At 36.4% G+C, this 16,469-nt stretch overlaps 1 protein-coding gene across 1 annotated transcript; it reads right to left on the reverse strand.

The window, feature by feature from the left end:
- Nucleotides 1-1,903: 1,903 nt before the first annotated feature.
- On the reverse strand, nt 1,904-15,548 carry LOC143533100 (putative UDP-N-acetylglucosamine--peptide N-acetylglucosaminyltransferase SEC). Its single transcript, XM_077027973.1, has 28 exons — nt 15,131-15,548; nt 14,404-14,549; nt 14,224-14,322; nt 14,072-14,122; nt 12,701-12,817; nt 12,561-12,617; nt 12,349-12,468; nt 12,167-12,229; nt 11,997-12,075; nt 11,804-11,913; nt 11,671-11,724; nt 11,486-11,553; nt 11,298-11,400; nt 11,003-11,205; nt 10,835-10,931; nt 5,550-5,621; nt 5,365-5,441; nt 5,166-5,282; nt 5,000-5,084; nt 4,745-4,912; nt 4,558-4,668; nt 4,366-4,452; nt 4,143-4,270; nt 3,975-4,057; nt 3,777-3,882; nt 3,187-3,333; nt 2,974-3,094; nt 1,904-2,891 (listed from the first exon to the last, which is right to left on the reverse strand). The coding sequence occupies exons 1-28, from the start codon at nt 15,312-15,314 to the stop codon at nt 2,778-2,780; spliced, it is 2,967 nt and encodes a 988-aa protein (XP_076884088.1). The 5' UTR covers nt 15,315-15,548; the 3' UTR covers nt 1,904-2,777.
- Nucleotides 15,549-16,469: the final 921 nt, after the last annotated feature.

Raw genomic sequence — 16,469 nt, forward strand, 5'->3', positions numbered from 1 at the left:
TAGGGTATAATCGGGTTCGGGTATTGGAACCGGGTACGACCGGGTATTAATACCCGGTTTTGAATTTGTAATTTTTTTATACATGTTTTAATTTGTTTAAAATTTAAATTTGCTTTGTAATTTATAAAAATAATTAAACGATATTACAAAAACCATAAATCCACTTAATTACAAATTATTTACTTAGTAATATGCATACAAAAACTTAAACATAAAAGTTGTGAAGTAAACATAAAAATATACTATAAAAACTCATGTATTATTTTGGGTATTAGAAAATTGATATCGGATATAACCGGGTATCGGGTATAGGGTATGACCGGGTCCGGGTATAAATCGGGTACGGGTATTGACTTCAAAATGCATACCCTATCCATACTCTACGGGTAGGGTCGGTTCCGGTTTCGGGTATAGAATACCCGGGTATAAAAAAAACTGGTTCCGGGTATTTTTTTCGGGTTCGGTTCCGGGTACGGGTTTTTTGTGCACCTCTAATCCCATCTACACGTCTTGTGTTTCACAAATCAAGTATGTATGTATATCTTTCAAATCGATGAGACATGGCTTCTCCAGTGATGTAGGGATGTATGAGAACATGTCATATTGTTAAACTGATTTGTCTTGTTTATTTTTCTAAACATCATCACTGCCTTTCATATTTCAAAAAGACATGGTTCATTTTGCAGTTTTGAATGGAATAAACATTAGTATATCTTATTTGACAAGGTTGTGGCAATATCCATCCTTTTCAAATCTTTGTGTGTACATGTTGCTCATTTGTTTCACAAGATTCAAAGGAACTGAAATTTAAATCCCACAACATTGCGTATTCAATTCAACAAGAGATGTAATTGGAATTTAATTGAATTCAAATTATAGAAGGTTGATAAAAATCGATGGAATAGCCCACACCACCCTATCACCACCCACCCCCACCCCACAGACACCGAGAAAAAGGAAAGAAGTTAAAACTTCTTTTTTCTTTACTTTTAACAAAAAAATTTTTTTTTGAAGTTTTTCTTTTGATGGGTGGGGGCATAATCATCACCACCACCACCATTATCATTTTTATTTTAGTAAATTTTATTATTTTTAAGGCAATGATATTTTGTCATATGTATTTCGTTTTTGCGTCTTATTTTTACTATCAAACATAATAAAGTAATGATTCTTTCGTTTAACATTAAAGTAAATAAATATTTCTTACACTGAACTTATAATGATTCCTAAGTTAAAAATAATCTTATATATCATTACAAAGATTACAAACTACAAAAATAAGTAAATCAATCTTTCTTAACAGGGGAAGTCTTCATCGGTATCAAATTGCATAGCATTAGCAACTTGGTCTTCATCATTTGTAGTTTACTTCAGTCTTAGCAAGTTTACTTGGCAAAACTTGGCTTCTAAGCATAAAGTTAATTTCAGCAACAACTTATGCTTTTACTTTCTCACAAAAGGGTTTGCAGCCCAACAAAAGGGCTTAAAGGGTGTTTGTCCCCAAATGATTGAGAGTACCCATGGCAAATAAGGTGCAAATTTAAAATGTACACTGAGAATGCACACGTGTGTATAAATGAGTTAGTTGTTATAAAGAAAGTAGAGACACTAAGATAGTGTTTGGTACACACGAATGACTAGTATGGAATCGACCATAGCGAAGGAATGAAAAGGGAGCATGTTTGATTGGTTAATGAAATAACCACCTCGTCGGCATCTCCACCATTACCATTTTTTTTATTTTAGTAGTTTTTTTATTTATTTTAAGACAATGATATTTTGTCATTTGTATTTCATTCTTCGTCTTTTCGTGCCTACCAAACAAACATAAACTAATGATTCTTTCAGTTCTCATAGTCTAACCAAATAGAACAATAAAATTGTAATTAATCATTTTGTTCCCTTATGTATTGCATTCTCTCGTCTATTTTATTATCCCGTACAAAACACACCCTTAGTTTAACATTAAAATCATGTTCATCATTAGCTTGTTATCGTCAGCAAATGTGGACCCTTCGGTGCTAATATTGACAAGTTGCCAATAGCAGCAACTTGCCAACATTTCATTATGTATCCACCTATCAACACCAAGTCCTTTAGTGGTATGTTAATGTTATGATCATAAACTCACTCCTTCAGCATTGAGAATTGCTATCAGTAACAACCTTTGTTTATCATCAGTAAATCCTTCAACCTTATAAATCACCTGTTAACAGTTAGCAACTTCATTTTGATTTTGCATCAATCAATTTTAGAAACCCTTCAGTGCAGTTGTACAACTTGTAACATTTTGATGTGTTACGGCAATCGCCTTTTGTATTCGAGGAACATGTGTTACCTCCCCAATGCTTTTCCCCTTAATTTGTGTATGCATTAAACAACAGCTTCTCTTTTAGATGATGTTTCACCAAACCAGAATACTGTCGTTTTGATATAAAGAACACAAACACACTCAGTTTTGCCTCGACACAAGCGATAACCCTTTAATAAGTTGATGTGGTGACGACAGTCAACACATTGGTTGGCACCGAAAACAACCAAAACGTTATAAAGCTTGATGCAAAAGGCAAGACATATACGGGCTTTACTTCCACCAACAATCAGAACTGGTACTTTGATTAAGATACGAGTTAACCATCTCATATAACTCCTTGCAAACATACACAACAAACCAACCAACTTTTAAATACTAGGTGCCCACGTCATCCTAAAAAACCACAATATAACAATGATATACATTATCTTCTTACTCGCAACACACCCTCCTTCACCTACCATTAACGATCATAAGGATACTCTGAGTCATTCTCACTCACTTTAAAGTGCTGCGGTTGTTGCCCCGAACAGTGCAGATCCCACATCTTGAAGTATGACCTTTCAAGATTCTTCACCTTTAAATTCACATCCACATCAACAAATATTTCACCATAAACAGGTAAACATATTCCACTATCAAGAACCAAAATAGATTACCCAGCGGGACGTGTCAAACAGAGGGCAACTAAGGCGGGTTAGTTTAAGTTTGTTGGTCAACTCTTGAAGCTTTGACCGGTTTAAAGCTAAATACACCGCCCTATCTTCATATTCCTTCATACTTCATATACAAAAAGGACAGGTTAATTAAAACGAAAACCTAAAAATCATAATTACAACTTCTATATTTTGTTAAGAAATTGGGCCACTAACCTGTTGACAATCATATCCTCACCGACTCCAGTGGCTAAGCAGAGTGAACCCGCAACTCGAGTTGCCATTTTCTCGAGGGGGAGAGTCACCATTGGCAGACCAGCCCAAAGGACATCAGTGCCCGTTGTATGTGCATTGCATAAAGGTCTACTCAAAACAGCATAATAAGTTAGCTAGTAGTGGGTGGCTCTGGCCCATATAAATCCGTTCTAAGTTGGCTAATTTCATAAGATTTTGACTTATTGTTCAATGTGTAGCCAAACAAACCCATTTAGCTGAAAAAAGGCTACCAAATCAAACCATTTATTGAAGAAAATGGGTCATGATTAGTTGAACAGGTCGACCGGCTAAGTGCTAACCTGTTTATGACCCATTTAAACCATTTTTAACGGCATGGTTAACATGTTTACTGCTTTATTGTGTTCGGGTTACACGATTTTAAGTGTGTGCAGGTTGGGGTTGATGTTTTTGACACTTGAAAATATAAATTGGCTGTGTTCGGGTTTAACAATTCAACCCGCCAACCCGACACGATTGACACCCGTCTCACGATTCCCATGTATATATTAAAAAATAAATAAACGACATACGTGTCAAGGCATAGATCTGCTAAAGAACTGCGTCTGATGTGTTCATTTTTCATAGCAACATCAGTGAAAATAATTTGGTCCGGCTGCACTCCCTGCGCGGCAGCATCTGCAGTAGCAAACATAAAATTATAACACAATTACAATTTCATACACATGCATATAATAGAATACGAAAATCAAAAATTAAAAAACGCATACAGGCACGAAGTCTCATTTCACCAGCAGCTGGGAATCTCAAAAGCCAAAGTGCACTATTTGGAACACGCTTTAAAATATTGCACCTGAAACATCAACTTAAGTGTTCAAAAACTACTACTAGTGACATGCAATTGTCAAACTTCAGTAATTCACAAACTGATATCATACCAAGTCATAAAGATTTCAGGATCCATCTTGTAAAGCTGATTAAAGCAACCAAATATAAACTTGTTCTCGGGCAATCCATAAGCTGACCGCTTTGGTTGACAGTTTGGATCTAGCACGTCAAGGTTTTTCTGAAACCAACCATAATAACATAATTAGTGAGTATTTTATAAAATGAAGAAATCTATATGAACATTTTGAATAATTTTGGTACTCAATTGGCTACCTGTTTGTAGTCGTTTACAAAGTAACAATGAGGAAGATGCACAAGCTTCTCAGAGTATATATGAGCAAACCTAGTTGGAGATACAAACTGCAACACAGGAATTATATTTCAGTTAAAAATAAGGTACACAAAATAATAATAATAATAATAATAATAACAATTATAACAACAATATAAAAAAATGTCTCTTACTTCATCTGTGACCAGATATTGTATGTAGCTAGCGCCAGTTGTACCCGGAAATCCCATATATGAGACCTGAATGGGAGCAGGCTGCAGAGCAAATATTTCATTTCTAGCTCCCTGAAATAACATTATGAAAAATGTAAGATAGATGAAAACTGGAAACTGATGACATGGCGGTTAGGTTAAAGCATACCTTGGTATAACCATTGAGGTTGATAAGTATTTGTATTTGATCTTCATTAATCAGTTTGGCAATCATATCAGAAGTCATTGCTGACACGTCCTTAAAGTGTTCTGCTTCAGACTGAATACGGAGCCTCCATTCACTCCCATCATTTGGACTCAAAGCATAGCAGAATACCTAAATTTCAAACATATTTTTATCTCAACCCAGAATTTAAATCTAAAATCATAAAAAAGTAAACCATAGAATAGTGAAGTAGTGAACCTCAACGTTTTCTCTATTATGCATGCCAAATACTGATCCCATCAAATGTGACAGTGGATGGTTTCCAAAATCACTGCTGACATATCTATACAAGCAGCAACACGTATTTCAGTAAGCCATCTCTTAATTTAGATCCAAAGGAACTAAATCCTATATAGATACATACCCAATTTTCAGCCGATTGTTACCCCCTGTAGTTTTTATTTTCAATGGAAGAGGATGGTTGAAAGCAGGAAGAGAAAAACGGCTTGCAATGACAGAACAGTGTGACGCATACTTGCGACTACAAAAAGAAAACAAATCAGAAACTTAGTCATTCATAATTCCAAGTTACAACTTACAACTAATGTAAACTACACACATACCTGATTTCAAGCGCAAGCATTGGATCAAGGGGATATGCAATTGCATGGAAAGGTTGGACACTTGGAATAACAGACATCTGGGTAGAAATAATGAGCTCATTAAGGGTTAGAAGTTAGAACTACGCTACAAGTGTACACAAAATGGTTACTGAAAATAAGTAATTTCAAGATGACACGGTTAAAACCTTGATCTGTCTTCGAAGTATGCTTTCCACTTCAATAAACATTCTTTTCCTGTCATCCCAGTCACATACACACTAGGAAAAAAGAAAACAAAAAGGACCAAGTCTCAGCTGTTATGTTGTGGTCTCCGATCCATCATGGGTCGGGTCCGGTTTAGACGAATAGACAGAATTAGGTGATTAAGCTGTTTGAGTTTTGGCCAAGCCCAAAAGCTCTAATCAGGCCCAGTTTAGTTAAAGGGTTAAACCCTAATTGTCTAGTCTATATATTCTCTCCTGTACTTGTAAGTTTGTATCACTCAATAATAAGAAAACCCTAGTTATCGACAGTGGACGTAGGTCATACACCGTGACCGAACCACTTAAATCCTTGTGTCTCTTTCGTTTATTCTTTCGGTTTTACTATTGTATTCGTGTTTGTGTGTGACTCCGAACTTAACAATTGGCATCAGAGCCTGGTTCTCGATTATACACACAGTTCCGCCGCCGCTGCTCCGCTGCTACAGTTCCGCCGCCGCTGCTACAGTACCGCTGCTGCTGCTACAGTACCGCCGCCATAACAGTACCGCCGCCGCCGCTACAGTACCGCCGCCGCTGCTACAGTTCCGCCGCCGCTGATTAGGGTTCCGCAGCTGCTGGTTCGTTTTTTCTGATCAGTTTCCAGTCCTTTTATTCCTTGGGTAGTTTGGTTGTTTGCTGTAATCAAAACTCAGTTTGGATAATGGCTGAGGACGGGAAGATCAAGATTGAGAAGTTTGATGGTCAGGATTTTGGATGGTGGAAAATGCAAATTGAGGATTTGCTATGTCAGAAAGACTTAATGGAAGCACTAGAAGAGAGGAAACCGGAAAGTATGAAAGATGATGAGTGGAAAGTACTTGACAGAAAAGCCATAGCTGTTATTAGACTCTCACTAGCTAAGAATGTGGCATTCAATATTGTAAATGAAACTACCACGTATGGTCTTATGAAAGCCTTGTCAAATATGTATGAAAAGCCTTCTGCATCAAACAAGGTATTTCTGATTAGACAGCTAGTTAACACCAGAATGAAGGAAGGGGCATCTGTTACCTCTCATATTAATGACTTCAACACTATTATTTCTCGTTTGTCTTCTGTTGATATCAAGTTTGATGATGAAGTTCAAGCGTTACTCTTGTTATCCTCGTTACCCGAAAGTTGGTCAGGGACTGTTACTGCAGTTAGTAGTTCTTCTGGGAATACTAAGCTTACTTTTGAAGGAGTCCGGGATTTGATTTTAGGGGAGGACATAAGAAGAAGGAATTCTGGTGAGACATCTAGTTCTATATTGAGCACCGAAGGGAGAGGTAGGAGAAGAGAGAAAGGTAATGGCAGGGGTAGGTCAAAGTCTAGAAGAAGAAGTCAGTCAAAGCCCAGAAAAGACATTGAGTGTTGGAATTGCAAAGAAATGGGGCATTTCAGAAACCAATGCCCTAACCCCTCAATTTCAAAAGAAAAGAAAGAATCTAAGAAGGAAGTTAATCTGGCCACCGGTTCAGATGATTCAGAAGGTTCAGAAGAGACTCTTATCTGCTGTGTTGAAGAATCAACAGATTCATGGATTATGGATTCTGGTGCATCTTTTCATGCCACTTATAGCACGAAGAAGATGAAGAATCTCCGAACAGGTAATTTTGGTAAAGTTCGTTTGGCTAATAATCATGCTGTTGATATCACGGGGATGGGGGATATTGAACTAAAAACTTCATTGGGCACCTCATGGACTCTAAAGGATGTTCGGGTCGTTCCTAGCCTTAAAAGAAAGCTAATTTCTGTTGGGCAGTTAGATGACCAAGGATATGATGTTATGTTTGGTGGGGGTCAATGGAAAGTTGTGAAAGGGAATCTTGTGATCGCCAGAGGTAAAAAGAAGGGCACTTTATACATGGTTGAAATTCCAGCTGATGGGGTAAATGCAGTGACCAGTGGACCGAGTCAGTCTAGTTTGTGGCACCAACGACTCGGCCACATGAGTGAAAAAGGGATGAAAATGCTCGTTGCTAGAGGAAAAATTCCAGAACTGAAGAAGGTTGAATCTGAATTTTGTGAACCATGTGTTTTCGGTAAAAAGAAGAAAGTATCTTTTGTGAAGACCGGAAAACAACCGAAAGCTCAAAAATTGGAGCTTATTCACTCTGATGTCTATGGACCAACTTCAGTCTCTTCTTTGGGAGGATCGCACTATTATGTCACCTTCATTGATGATTCGACACGCAAGGTATGGGTTTACTTTCTTAAAAATAAATCTGATGTTTTTGATACTTTTAAGAAATGGAAAACTGCTGTTGAATTGGAAACTGATTTGAAGGTGAAATGCTTGAAGTCGGATAACGGTGGTGAATACGTTAGCAAAGAATTCCGTGATTATTGTGAAGAATACGGTATTCGGATGATCTTTACAGTCCCTGGCACTCCTCAACAAAATGGAGTGGCAGAACGAATGAACAGGACGTTAAATGAAAGGGCAAGAAGTATGAGACTTAATGCCGGGCTTCCAAAGACGTTCTGGGCAGATGCAGTTAACACTGCAGCTTATTTAATTAACCGGGGATTGTCAGTACCGCTGGGTTTCAAGACACCAGAAGAAGAGTGGAAAGGTAAAGCTGCAGATTATAAGCATTTGAAAGTCTTTGGGTGTAGCGCTTATGATCTAGTGAAAAATGACAAGCTTGATGCTAAAGCTAAAAAATATGTTTTCATTGGATATGGGTCAAACGAAATGGGCTACAGGCTTTGGGATTTAGAAAGCAGAAAAGTAGTCAGAAGCAAGCATGCAACTTTTAATGAGGCTGAGTTATACAAAGATAGAAACACTTCAAAATCAAGGGTTCAGAAAGAGCAGGTTGAATATGAAATTGATGCTCAGAAAAAGACAGTTGAGTCAGCTACCGAACCCGAGACAGAAACTGAAGAAACCACAGTTCCTGAATTTGAAGATGATATTGGTGGAAATGAAGAGTCAGAGGGAGTCTCTGACAGTGGGAGTTCAGAGTCTGAGGATGAACAGTCTCCACAAGAACCTGACCCGCCTCAGCACTGGGTTAGGAGGTCCACCAGAGTTTCTAAACAGCCGGTACGTTACAAACCTTCAGTTAATTATCTCCTTTTAACTGAAAATGGTGAGCCAGAGAGTTATTATGAAGCACTTAAGTTGAAAGATTCGCTCCAGTGGGAGCACGCTATGAAGGAGGAGATGAACTCTTTGAGTAAAAACCAGACATGGGTTTTAACCAAGTTTCCACCAGATAAAAGAGTTCTACAGAATAAATGGGTCTATAGAGTCAAGGAAGAACATGATGGGTCTAAACGATACAAAGCTCGTTTAGTGGTCAAGGGTTTCCAGCAAAAGAAGGGAATTGATTATAATGAAATATTCTCTCCAGTTGTGAAGATGACCACCATCAGATTGATCTTAAGTATTGTTGCTGCAGAAAATTTACATCTAGAGCAATTAGATGTTAAGACAGCATTTTTACATGGTGATCTTGACGAGATCTATATGGCACAACCTGAGGGATTTCAGGTTGCCGGGAAAGAAAAATGGGTCTGCAAATTGAAGAAAAGCTTGTATGGTCTGAAGCAGGCACCTAGGCAATGGTACCTAAAGTTTGATGATTTTATGGTGAGAACTGGGTACAAGAAATGCGAGGCCGACCATTGCTGCTACTTAAAGAAGTTTAAAGGCTCATATATCATTCTACTTCTTTATGTAGATGATATGTTAATTGCAGGATCTGATATGAAGGAGATTCGCAAGTTGAAAAAACAGTTGTCTGATGAATTTGAGATGAAAGATCTTGGTCCAGCCAAACAGATTTTGGGGATGAGTATATCCAGAAAGAAAGATGGCTCCATAACACTATCCCAAGAGAAATACATAGGGAAAGTGTTAGAAAGATTCAGGATGAATGATGAGAAGACTAAACCGAGAAACACACCTATGGGAAGTCATTTCAAACTTACCAAAGACCAGTCTCCCAGAACAGAGGAAGAAAGAACAGAGATGGCTAAAGTTCCGTATGCATCTGCTGTTGGCAGTCTCATGTACGCCATGGTTTGTACACGGCCAGACATTGCTCATGCTGTCGGGGTAGTTAGTCGTTTTATGTCGGATCCGGGAAAGGAACATTGGGAAGCGGTGAAATGGTTACTCAGATACTTAAAGGGTACTTCCAGTTTGGGGTTATGTTTTAAGGGGAAGGATACAATTCTCAGGGGTTATTCAGATGCTGATCTGGGTGGATGTAAGAAGACGTTTAAAAGCACTACTGGTTATGTTTTCACAGTTGGGGGAACAGCAGTATGTTGGATGTCCAGACTTCAGAAAAGTGTTGCTTTATCAACCACTGAGGCAGAATATATGGCAGCAGCCGAAGCAAGTAAAGAATTAGTATGGTTGAGAACTTTTCTTGAAGAGTTGGGAAAGAAACAGGCAGAGTTCTTATATTGTGACAATGAGAGTGCAGTGAAACTTGCGAAGAATCCAGTCTATCATTCGAAGACTAAGCACATCGGGAGGAGATATCACTTTGTCAGAGATTTGATCAGTGATGGTGTTTTCAGTTTGAAAAATATCTCAGGTGCTAAGAATCCAGCAGATATGTTCACCAAGCCGGTGATACTGGATAAGCTGAAGCTGTGCAGAGCTTCAGCAGGCCTTCAGGAATAATGTTGAGAAGGCGAAGGGTAACTAGGAGGTGCAAAACCAGATGGGTTTTATTTTACATGTACAAGGCAATGCAGGTGAAGACATTTTACGTCTCCAAATGGGAGCAGGTTGAAATGTTTGACGCATCCAAGTGGTGGTTTAGAGAAGATGTCTCGAAGCCCAAGTGGGAGATTGTTATGTTGTGGTCTCCGATCCATCATGGGTCGGGTCCGGTTTAGACGAATAGACAGAATTAGGAGATTAAGCTGTTTGAGTTTTGGCCAAGCCCAAAAGCTCTAATCAGGCCCAGTTTAGTTAAAGGGTTAAACCCTAATTGTCTAGTCTATATATTCTCTCCTGTACTTGTAAGTTTGTATCACTCAATAATAAGAAAACCCTAGTTATCGACAGTGGACGTAGGTCATACACCGTGACCGAACCACTTAAATCCTTGTGTCTCTTTCGTTTATTCTTTCGGTTTTACTATTGTATTCGTGTTTGTGTGTGACTCCGAACCTAACATCAGCAATGTCCAGTTGGCAAGTAGTATATGAACAAACACAGTCAAAACACCAAAGAAAAAGACTCGATGATCCGAAAAACTGTTAAAACCTAATACCTGTAACGTATGCAGCAGATTACAAGTTGCTTCGGGGAAGTCAGGGCGTATGGCCAATGCTTGCCTGTAGCTTTTAATAGCTGCTTCCACATGTCCGCTACAAAACACAAATTTTAATGTTAAAATTTGTTCCAAAATGACAAGAAACAAGTATGAACCTAAAAGTACCTGTCTTTATAAGCTGAAGCCAAGTTTGCATGAGCTTCAGCCATGTTTGGGCGTATAACAATAGCATGTGAGTAGTCTTGAATTGCTTCATTAACTCTTCCAATCTCCTTGTAAGTGTTTCCACGATTAACAAGACCATCAGCTGCCAGTGGATCGATCCTAAGAACCTCATTGTAGCAAGATATAGCATCCGCATAATTACCCTGTTTGTTATATCACATATTTGTAAGTTATTTAGACCATAAAAAAGAATCTTACGAATTTTAACCAAAACCCTGATGGAAAAATCTGTTACCTGTTGTTTGTAAATTATTGCAAGATTGTTAAAAGGGACAGACAATCCTGTGGTTACAGTTAAAGTTGCCTTGTAGCATTGTGCAGCAGCCGTCATCATATTCCTAAGAATCAGAAACTTCTCCTTAGAAACATTAACATATATATTATAATATCATATCATAAATCAGCATGTATGTTAAAACATACCATTCCATGTATATGTTTCCAAGATTAGTGAGAGCTTGAGGATGGCTAGGTTGCAAAGAAAGACATTGCTAAATTGCAAAAAGTTAAATACAGTCAGCTTTAAGTCAATAAACAGCTTCACAGTAGAATAATAATATTATATCAATGGAAAATGATAAAAATAAGTTAATAACAATATAACATACACGGTAGCAATGAATGGCTTCTTCAACTTTTCCAGCATCCTTAAGTGCATTTCCCTGTAAACATAATATATTAAGAAACATACATAGGCAAACAAAACCAAAATTAACAACTATAGACGAGAAACAAACTCACCAAATTATTATATGCTTCCAAAAATCCAGTATCACGGGCAATAGCCTGCCTATAATGGCTGATTGCCATCTCCAAGTTACCTTGCTCATAATATATGCTAGCTAAATTACCTGAAAGATACCAAAGTACAACAGAGAATGAATTTTTATTCATGTAGAACATAAAAAAAATAATGAGATAATTTATTACTCACCAAAAGCCATGGCATAATCTGGTTTAGACTGAAGAGCATGCTGATAACATACAATAGCTTCTGGAGCCATTCCCAAAGCCTAAAAATGCAAAATAAACCTACTTTATTAAAACTTCTCTTAACGTGTATATCTGCCAAAAAATGCTAGAAAAAATCAACAAAAGCTTCACCTTGTAAACATTTCCCAGGTTCAAATAGGCATCAGAAAAAGTCGGTTTAAGCTTGACCGCCTCCTTCAATGTGAGGCCCGCATCCATGAGTAAATTAGTCCAAAAAGTACACGATATACATTTGACATAATGATCAGCTTAAGAAGAACCATTAGAAGCAACAGAGCATTGAGCATATATACCTTGTAATACTGGAGTGCCCTATTAAGATCACCAGACTCCATGAAAAGGCCAGCAAGATTAGACCAAGCAATGGCAAAAGTTGGTTGAATTCGAAGTGCCTCCACATAGCAATTGTATGCCTGTTAAAAACAGTTAAAATATTACAAAAAAATGACATATTTCAGCCAGCCATATTAAACACAATTACAACATGCTGGTCAAATTTTCTTACTTGTTGAACTAATCCTTGAGCTTTCATCAAGTTCCCAAGGTTGCTATGAGCATCAACCTATAGAAACAGACAAAATAACTAATTTGTTAAGAAGAATTGAACAATAAATCAAAAATATAGATTGGTTTTAAAATTCTGACCAATCTAGGGTTCAATGAAAGAGCTTGACGACAGCATTGAGCAGCTTCAGTTAACCTTCCTTTCCGCATATAAGCACTTCCTAAGTTTGACCATGCATCCGCAAAATTGGGACGAAGCTGCGTTGATCATACTTGCAGAAATAAGCATTAAGCAAAAAAGAAAGCTAACATATTTTACCATAATATAATGCTTTAATATAAGGTTTTTTCCCTATCGCTGTGTTCCCAAGTTCATTTATTGATGGAAAAGAAATGAAATGGAAGGGAAGAAAAACACTGTTGTGTTCTAAAGGTTTTTTTAAAGAGAAAAAAGAAAGGAAATTGGAGAAAATTGTGGTTTCATTAAATGTAAGAAAAAACAGCAGATAGAAGGAAAATAAGGAGAAATAAAGACTAAGTTGTATGGAAATGTTTTCTTTCCAATTTGGAAATAAAATGGAAAGAAAGAAAGAAAAGGAAAAAGGAGAAAGAAAATTAAAAGAAAAATTTTCCTTTCCTTTCTTTTCTTTTCTCTTATTAAATTGAACTTGGGAACAGACCATATATGTTTGCAAAAACCATATCATTGTTTATACATACATAATCCGTTGAGAAAGGGAGCATCAAGCCGTCTGATCACAGATGAGGCCCATCTCTAAAACAATACTAACCTTGTGCGATTTACCATTTGTAAAATATATATTAAATATCCATCATTCTTATCTCTTTCAATTCAAAGTTATCTTATACTCTTATTTTAAAATTCTAACTTATCTTCTTCAAGTTTTTTACTTGGTAGTAAGTTCATTCAGTCCAGCTGTCTAAGCGTCTAGCCAACTTTTACTATAGTTTTCTAATCGGTTCAAGATTCAAGGCTTCAATCTTTCTAATCGTTGTGTTCTTCTGTATTTTATAGCCATCTGCTTATGTTATTATTTAACCATCAGTTTAATATACTATATTCAGATGCATTAGTTTTAATAGTTAATGTTTTGATCAGATGTTGAGTTGAGTGATGTTGAGGGAGATGAAACCGTGCCCGGTTATGATGATTATTGATTAGAGGCTATCATTCATGTTTTTTAAGAATGTATAAGTGAGTTCCAACTTCTAACTATGTTTTTATGTTTAAACTATGTATCAAGTATGTTATAATTAAGCTTTATATTTCCCTAACTTTTATTATCCTATGTTCTCCTCTCGCGAGGGTCAGTCCTTGGTTTTAAAATTAATGCCTGATGCACGAGGCGGTTACTGGTAGATCCCTTGGCCTATTAATTGTCATAATAACTAACATTTCCCTATACGGATATACTTTTTGAATTTATCATGTTATAACTTGTTTCAAAAGCTACTAAGTTCAGTACAAATATAGCTAGAATGTCAACATACCTCGATTGCAACTAAATAAAAACGGATGGCAACGTCAATATTCCCCTTTTCCTGTAAACATAATTAATGCATTTAACACTTTACACAACGCTCGAGGATGGATAAACAAAAGCTGCACCAAAAATTTCATAAACAAAGTTTTGAGTTTTCACCTTCCATGCATTTGCCATATTCCCATAACACTCTGCAAAATTTCTATCAATGCGAAGGGCTTCTTCATTCTTCGCAATGCACATATCAAAGTCATGTAGCTACAACAACAGTAAGCAAAACTTTTGTGAGAACCATGCGTTAAACTGCATAACTCACGTGTAACCAACCAACCAACCAACCTGATAATATATTGCCCCCAAAAGAAGAAGATTATCTGTCCGCGTAGGGTTTCTGTCATATACAGTGTTGCTATGATCTAATGCCTGTCTAAAGTCCCCAGATTTGTACTTGTGATGAGCCAGGGACATGAGCGTATCTTCATCAGCTGTAACATGTAAACATTATCGTCAGCTTCAAAGCCATATAGCACAAAAGAAAAGACTAATGCTTTGCCCACAGTAATCTAACTATCATCTTCAGGTAATCACATTTCCAAAATTTGGTCAAATTGTGTTTCAAACTTATTAAAGGTATAGGGACAAACAGAATTGAACCAACTTGTGATCCACTAGAAACAAAAGTAAGCCACAATTGAATAATTGATCAGCTCAGACACAAAACAATAACCGGATATTCCCCTACTAATTCCTGAGTTACAAAACCCTAAATCAAACTTCCAGTCAAGCCAAACATTATATTCTCCGGCTCTGACACGTAAGCATTATCTTCAGCTTTCAAGCTAATAATATGCAAATTGATCAGCATCTCAAGTAATCACATTGCCAAAAAATGTGTTTCAAATATATAAAAACAAAAACCACAATTAATCATCTAGGGCATGCAATACTCTAATTCAACTTTCAAAACCCTAATTTGAAACTACTTACACATAAACCCTATGTATCAATCATCCTACGATCTATCTACACCGTAAAAATGAAACTGAAATCAATCAAATAAACAAACCTTCACGAAAGTCAGCTCCTCCTTGAGACAATTTGAGAGTAACGCTAGCAGCCGACGACGAAGGATAAAATTCCGTGGACAATACATGATGATGATCGCCATTATTATTATAGGAAACCCTAGCAGCTAACAACTGCTGCTGGTGCTGCTGAAGTTGCCTTAGATCAGGCTGTAACGACAGCATAATTAATTAACCGGATGGATAATAATCGGAGATCCGATTGAATTTGTTTGATTTCAAAGGTGAATCATGGAACGCGAGGGTGATGATGATTGTAACGACTCCTCATATAATAAAATCTAAGTATTAATGAACAAGCAAAGATAATGATGATTTTGATTTTGATTTTGATTTTGATTTTGATTTTTGATTTGATTTGATTTGATTTTCTCTCTCTGTTTGTTTCTCGATTCGTGGGGATCTTTACGTACAAGAGAGAGAAACTATTGTGTGGCTAAATAATAATAATAATAATAATAATAATAATTACAATATTAATATTACTAGCTTTAGAAGCCTGTGCATTATACGGGATAAATTATGTATAAATTACAATAAATAATTTTATATAAATAAAAAAATATAATTAAGTCTCTTTATATTATGTAAATAAATGTATTACAAATATAGTTGTTTTATATAATAAAAAAATTGAATTTTAAATCAAGAATGAGTTGTTCTACTGTCGGTATACAATAATAAAGTCATGCTACTGGAAGCAACCTTTAAAATAATGAGGCCTTTCGATGTGAAAGATGTAGTAAAAGTCTTTCACAAAAATGTTATACGTTTCATACCCAGCCATAGACAAAAAAGACACCAGATTTTCCTTTTTAAGCATCTTTTATGTTGTCTTTAAAAACACACTGTTATTCAACTATCACAAGAGTCTTATAATGAATATAAAAAATGGAAGATTTGTCTATGATTTTTAAGACTACATATTTGTTTAAAAATAAAAAAAAAAAGTTTATTATAGCTTTCTTTAATACAAAGATGTCTCAAAAAATTAAATATTAATGTACTTTTTAAACATAAACTTTTTTATATATACATTTCAATCTTAAAGAAAATATATTTAGAGAAAATTGCCAAATGAGTCCCTGTGGTCTTTCTCCGGAGTCACAATTAGTCCCTGCCAGAAATTATGAACTTCTTACATCCCCATGGTGTACAAACTGAACTATATGAGTCCCTTCATCTAACATCTGTTAAGTTATCCATCCAAATAAGCATGAAATTACTCTCCTACCTTTACTGATTATAACGAATAAATTATGCCTCTTTCTTGTTCACTAATCAATTAACAGATCCACCTTGTTCAGCTATGGAACCCTA

Source organism: Bidens hawaiensis, unplaced genomic scaffold (assembly GCF_021521415.1).
Source record: "Bidens hawaiensis isolate Kalapana, Puna unplaced genomic scaffold, B.hawaiensis_p1.1 tig00000702_1, whole genome shotgun sequence".
NCBI classification, from domain to species: domain Eukaryota; kingdom Viridiplantae; phylum Streptophyta; class Magnoliopsida; order Asterales; family Asteraceae; genus Bidens; species Bidens hawaiensis.

Coding starts and splice junctions, on each gene's coding strand:
- LOC143533100 (XM_077027973.1), bottom strand. CDS start 15,314: ATGCTGTCGTTACAGCCTGATCTAAGGCAACTTCAGCAGCACCAGCAG. Junction 14,323..14,403: donor TGGGGGCAATATATTATCAG/GTTGGTTGGTTG, acceptor CTGTTGTTGTAG/CTACATGACTTTGATATGTG. Junction 11,206..11,297: donor CAATAATTTACAAACAACAG/GTAACAGATTTT, acceptor TATAACAAACAG/GGTAATTATGCGGATGCTAT.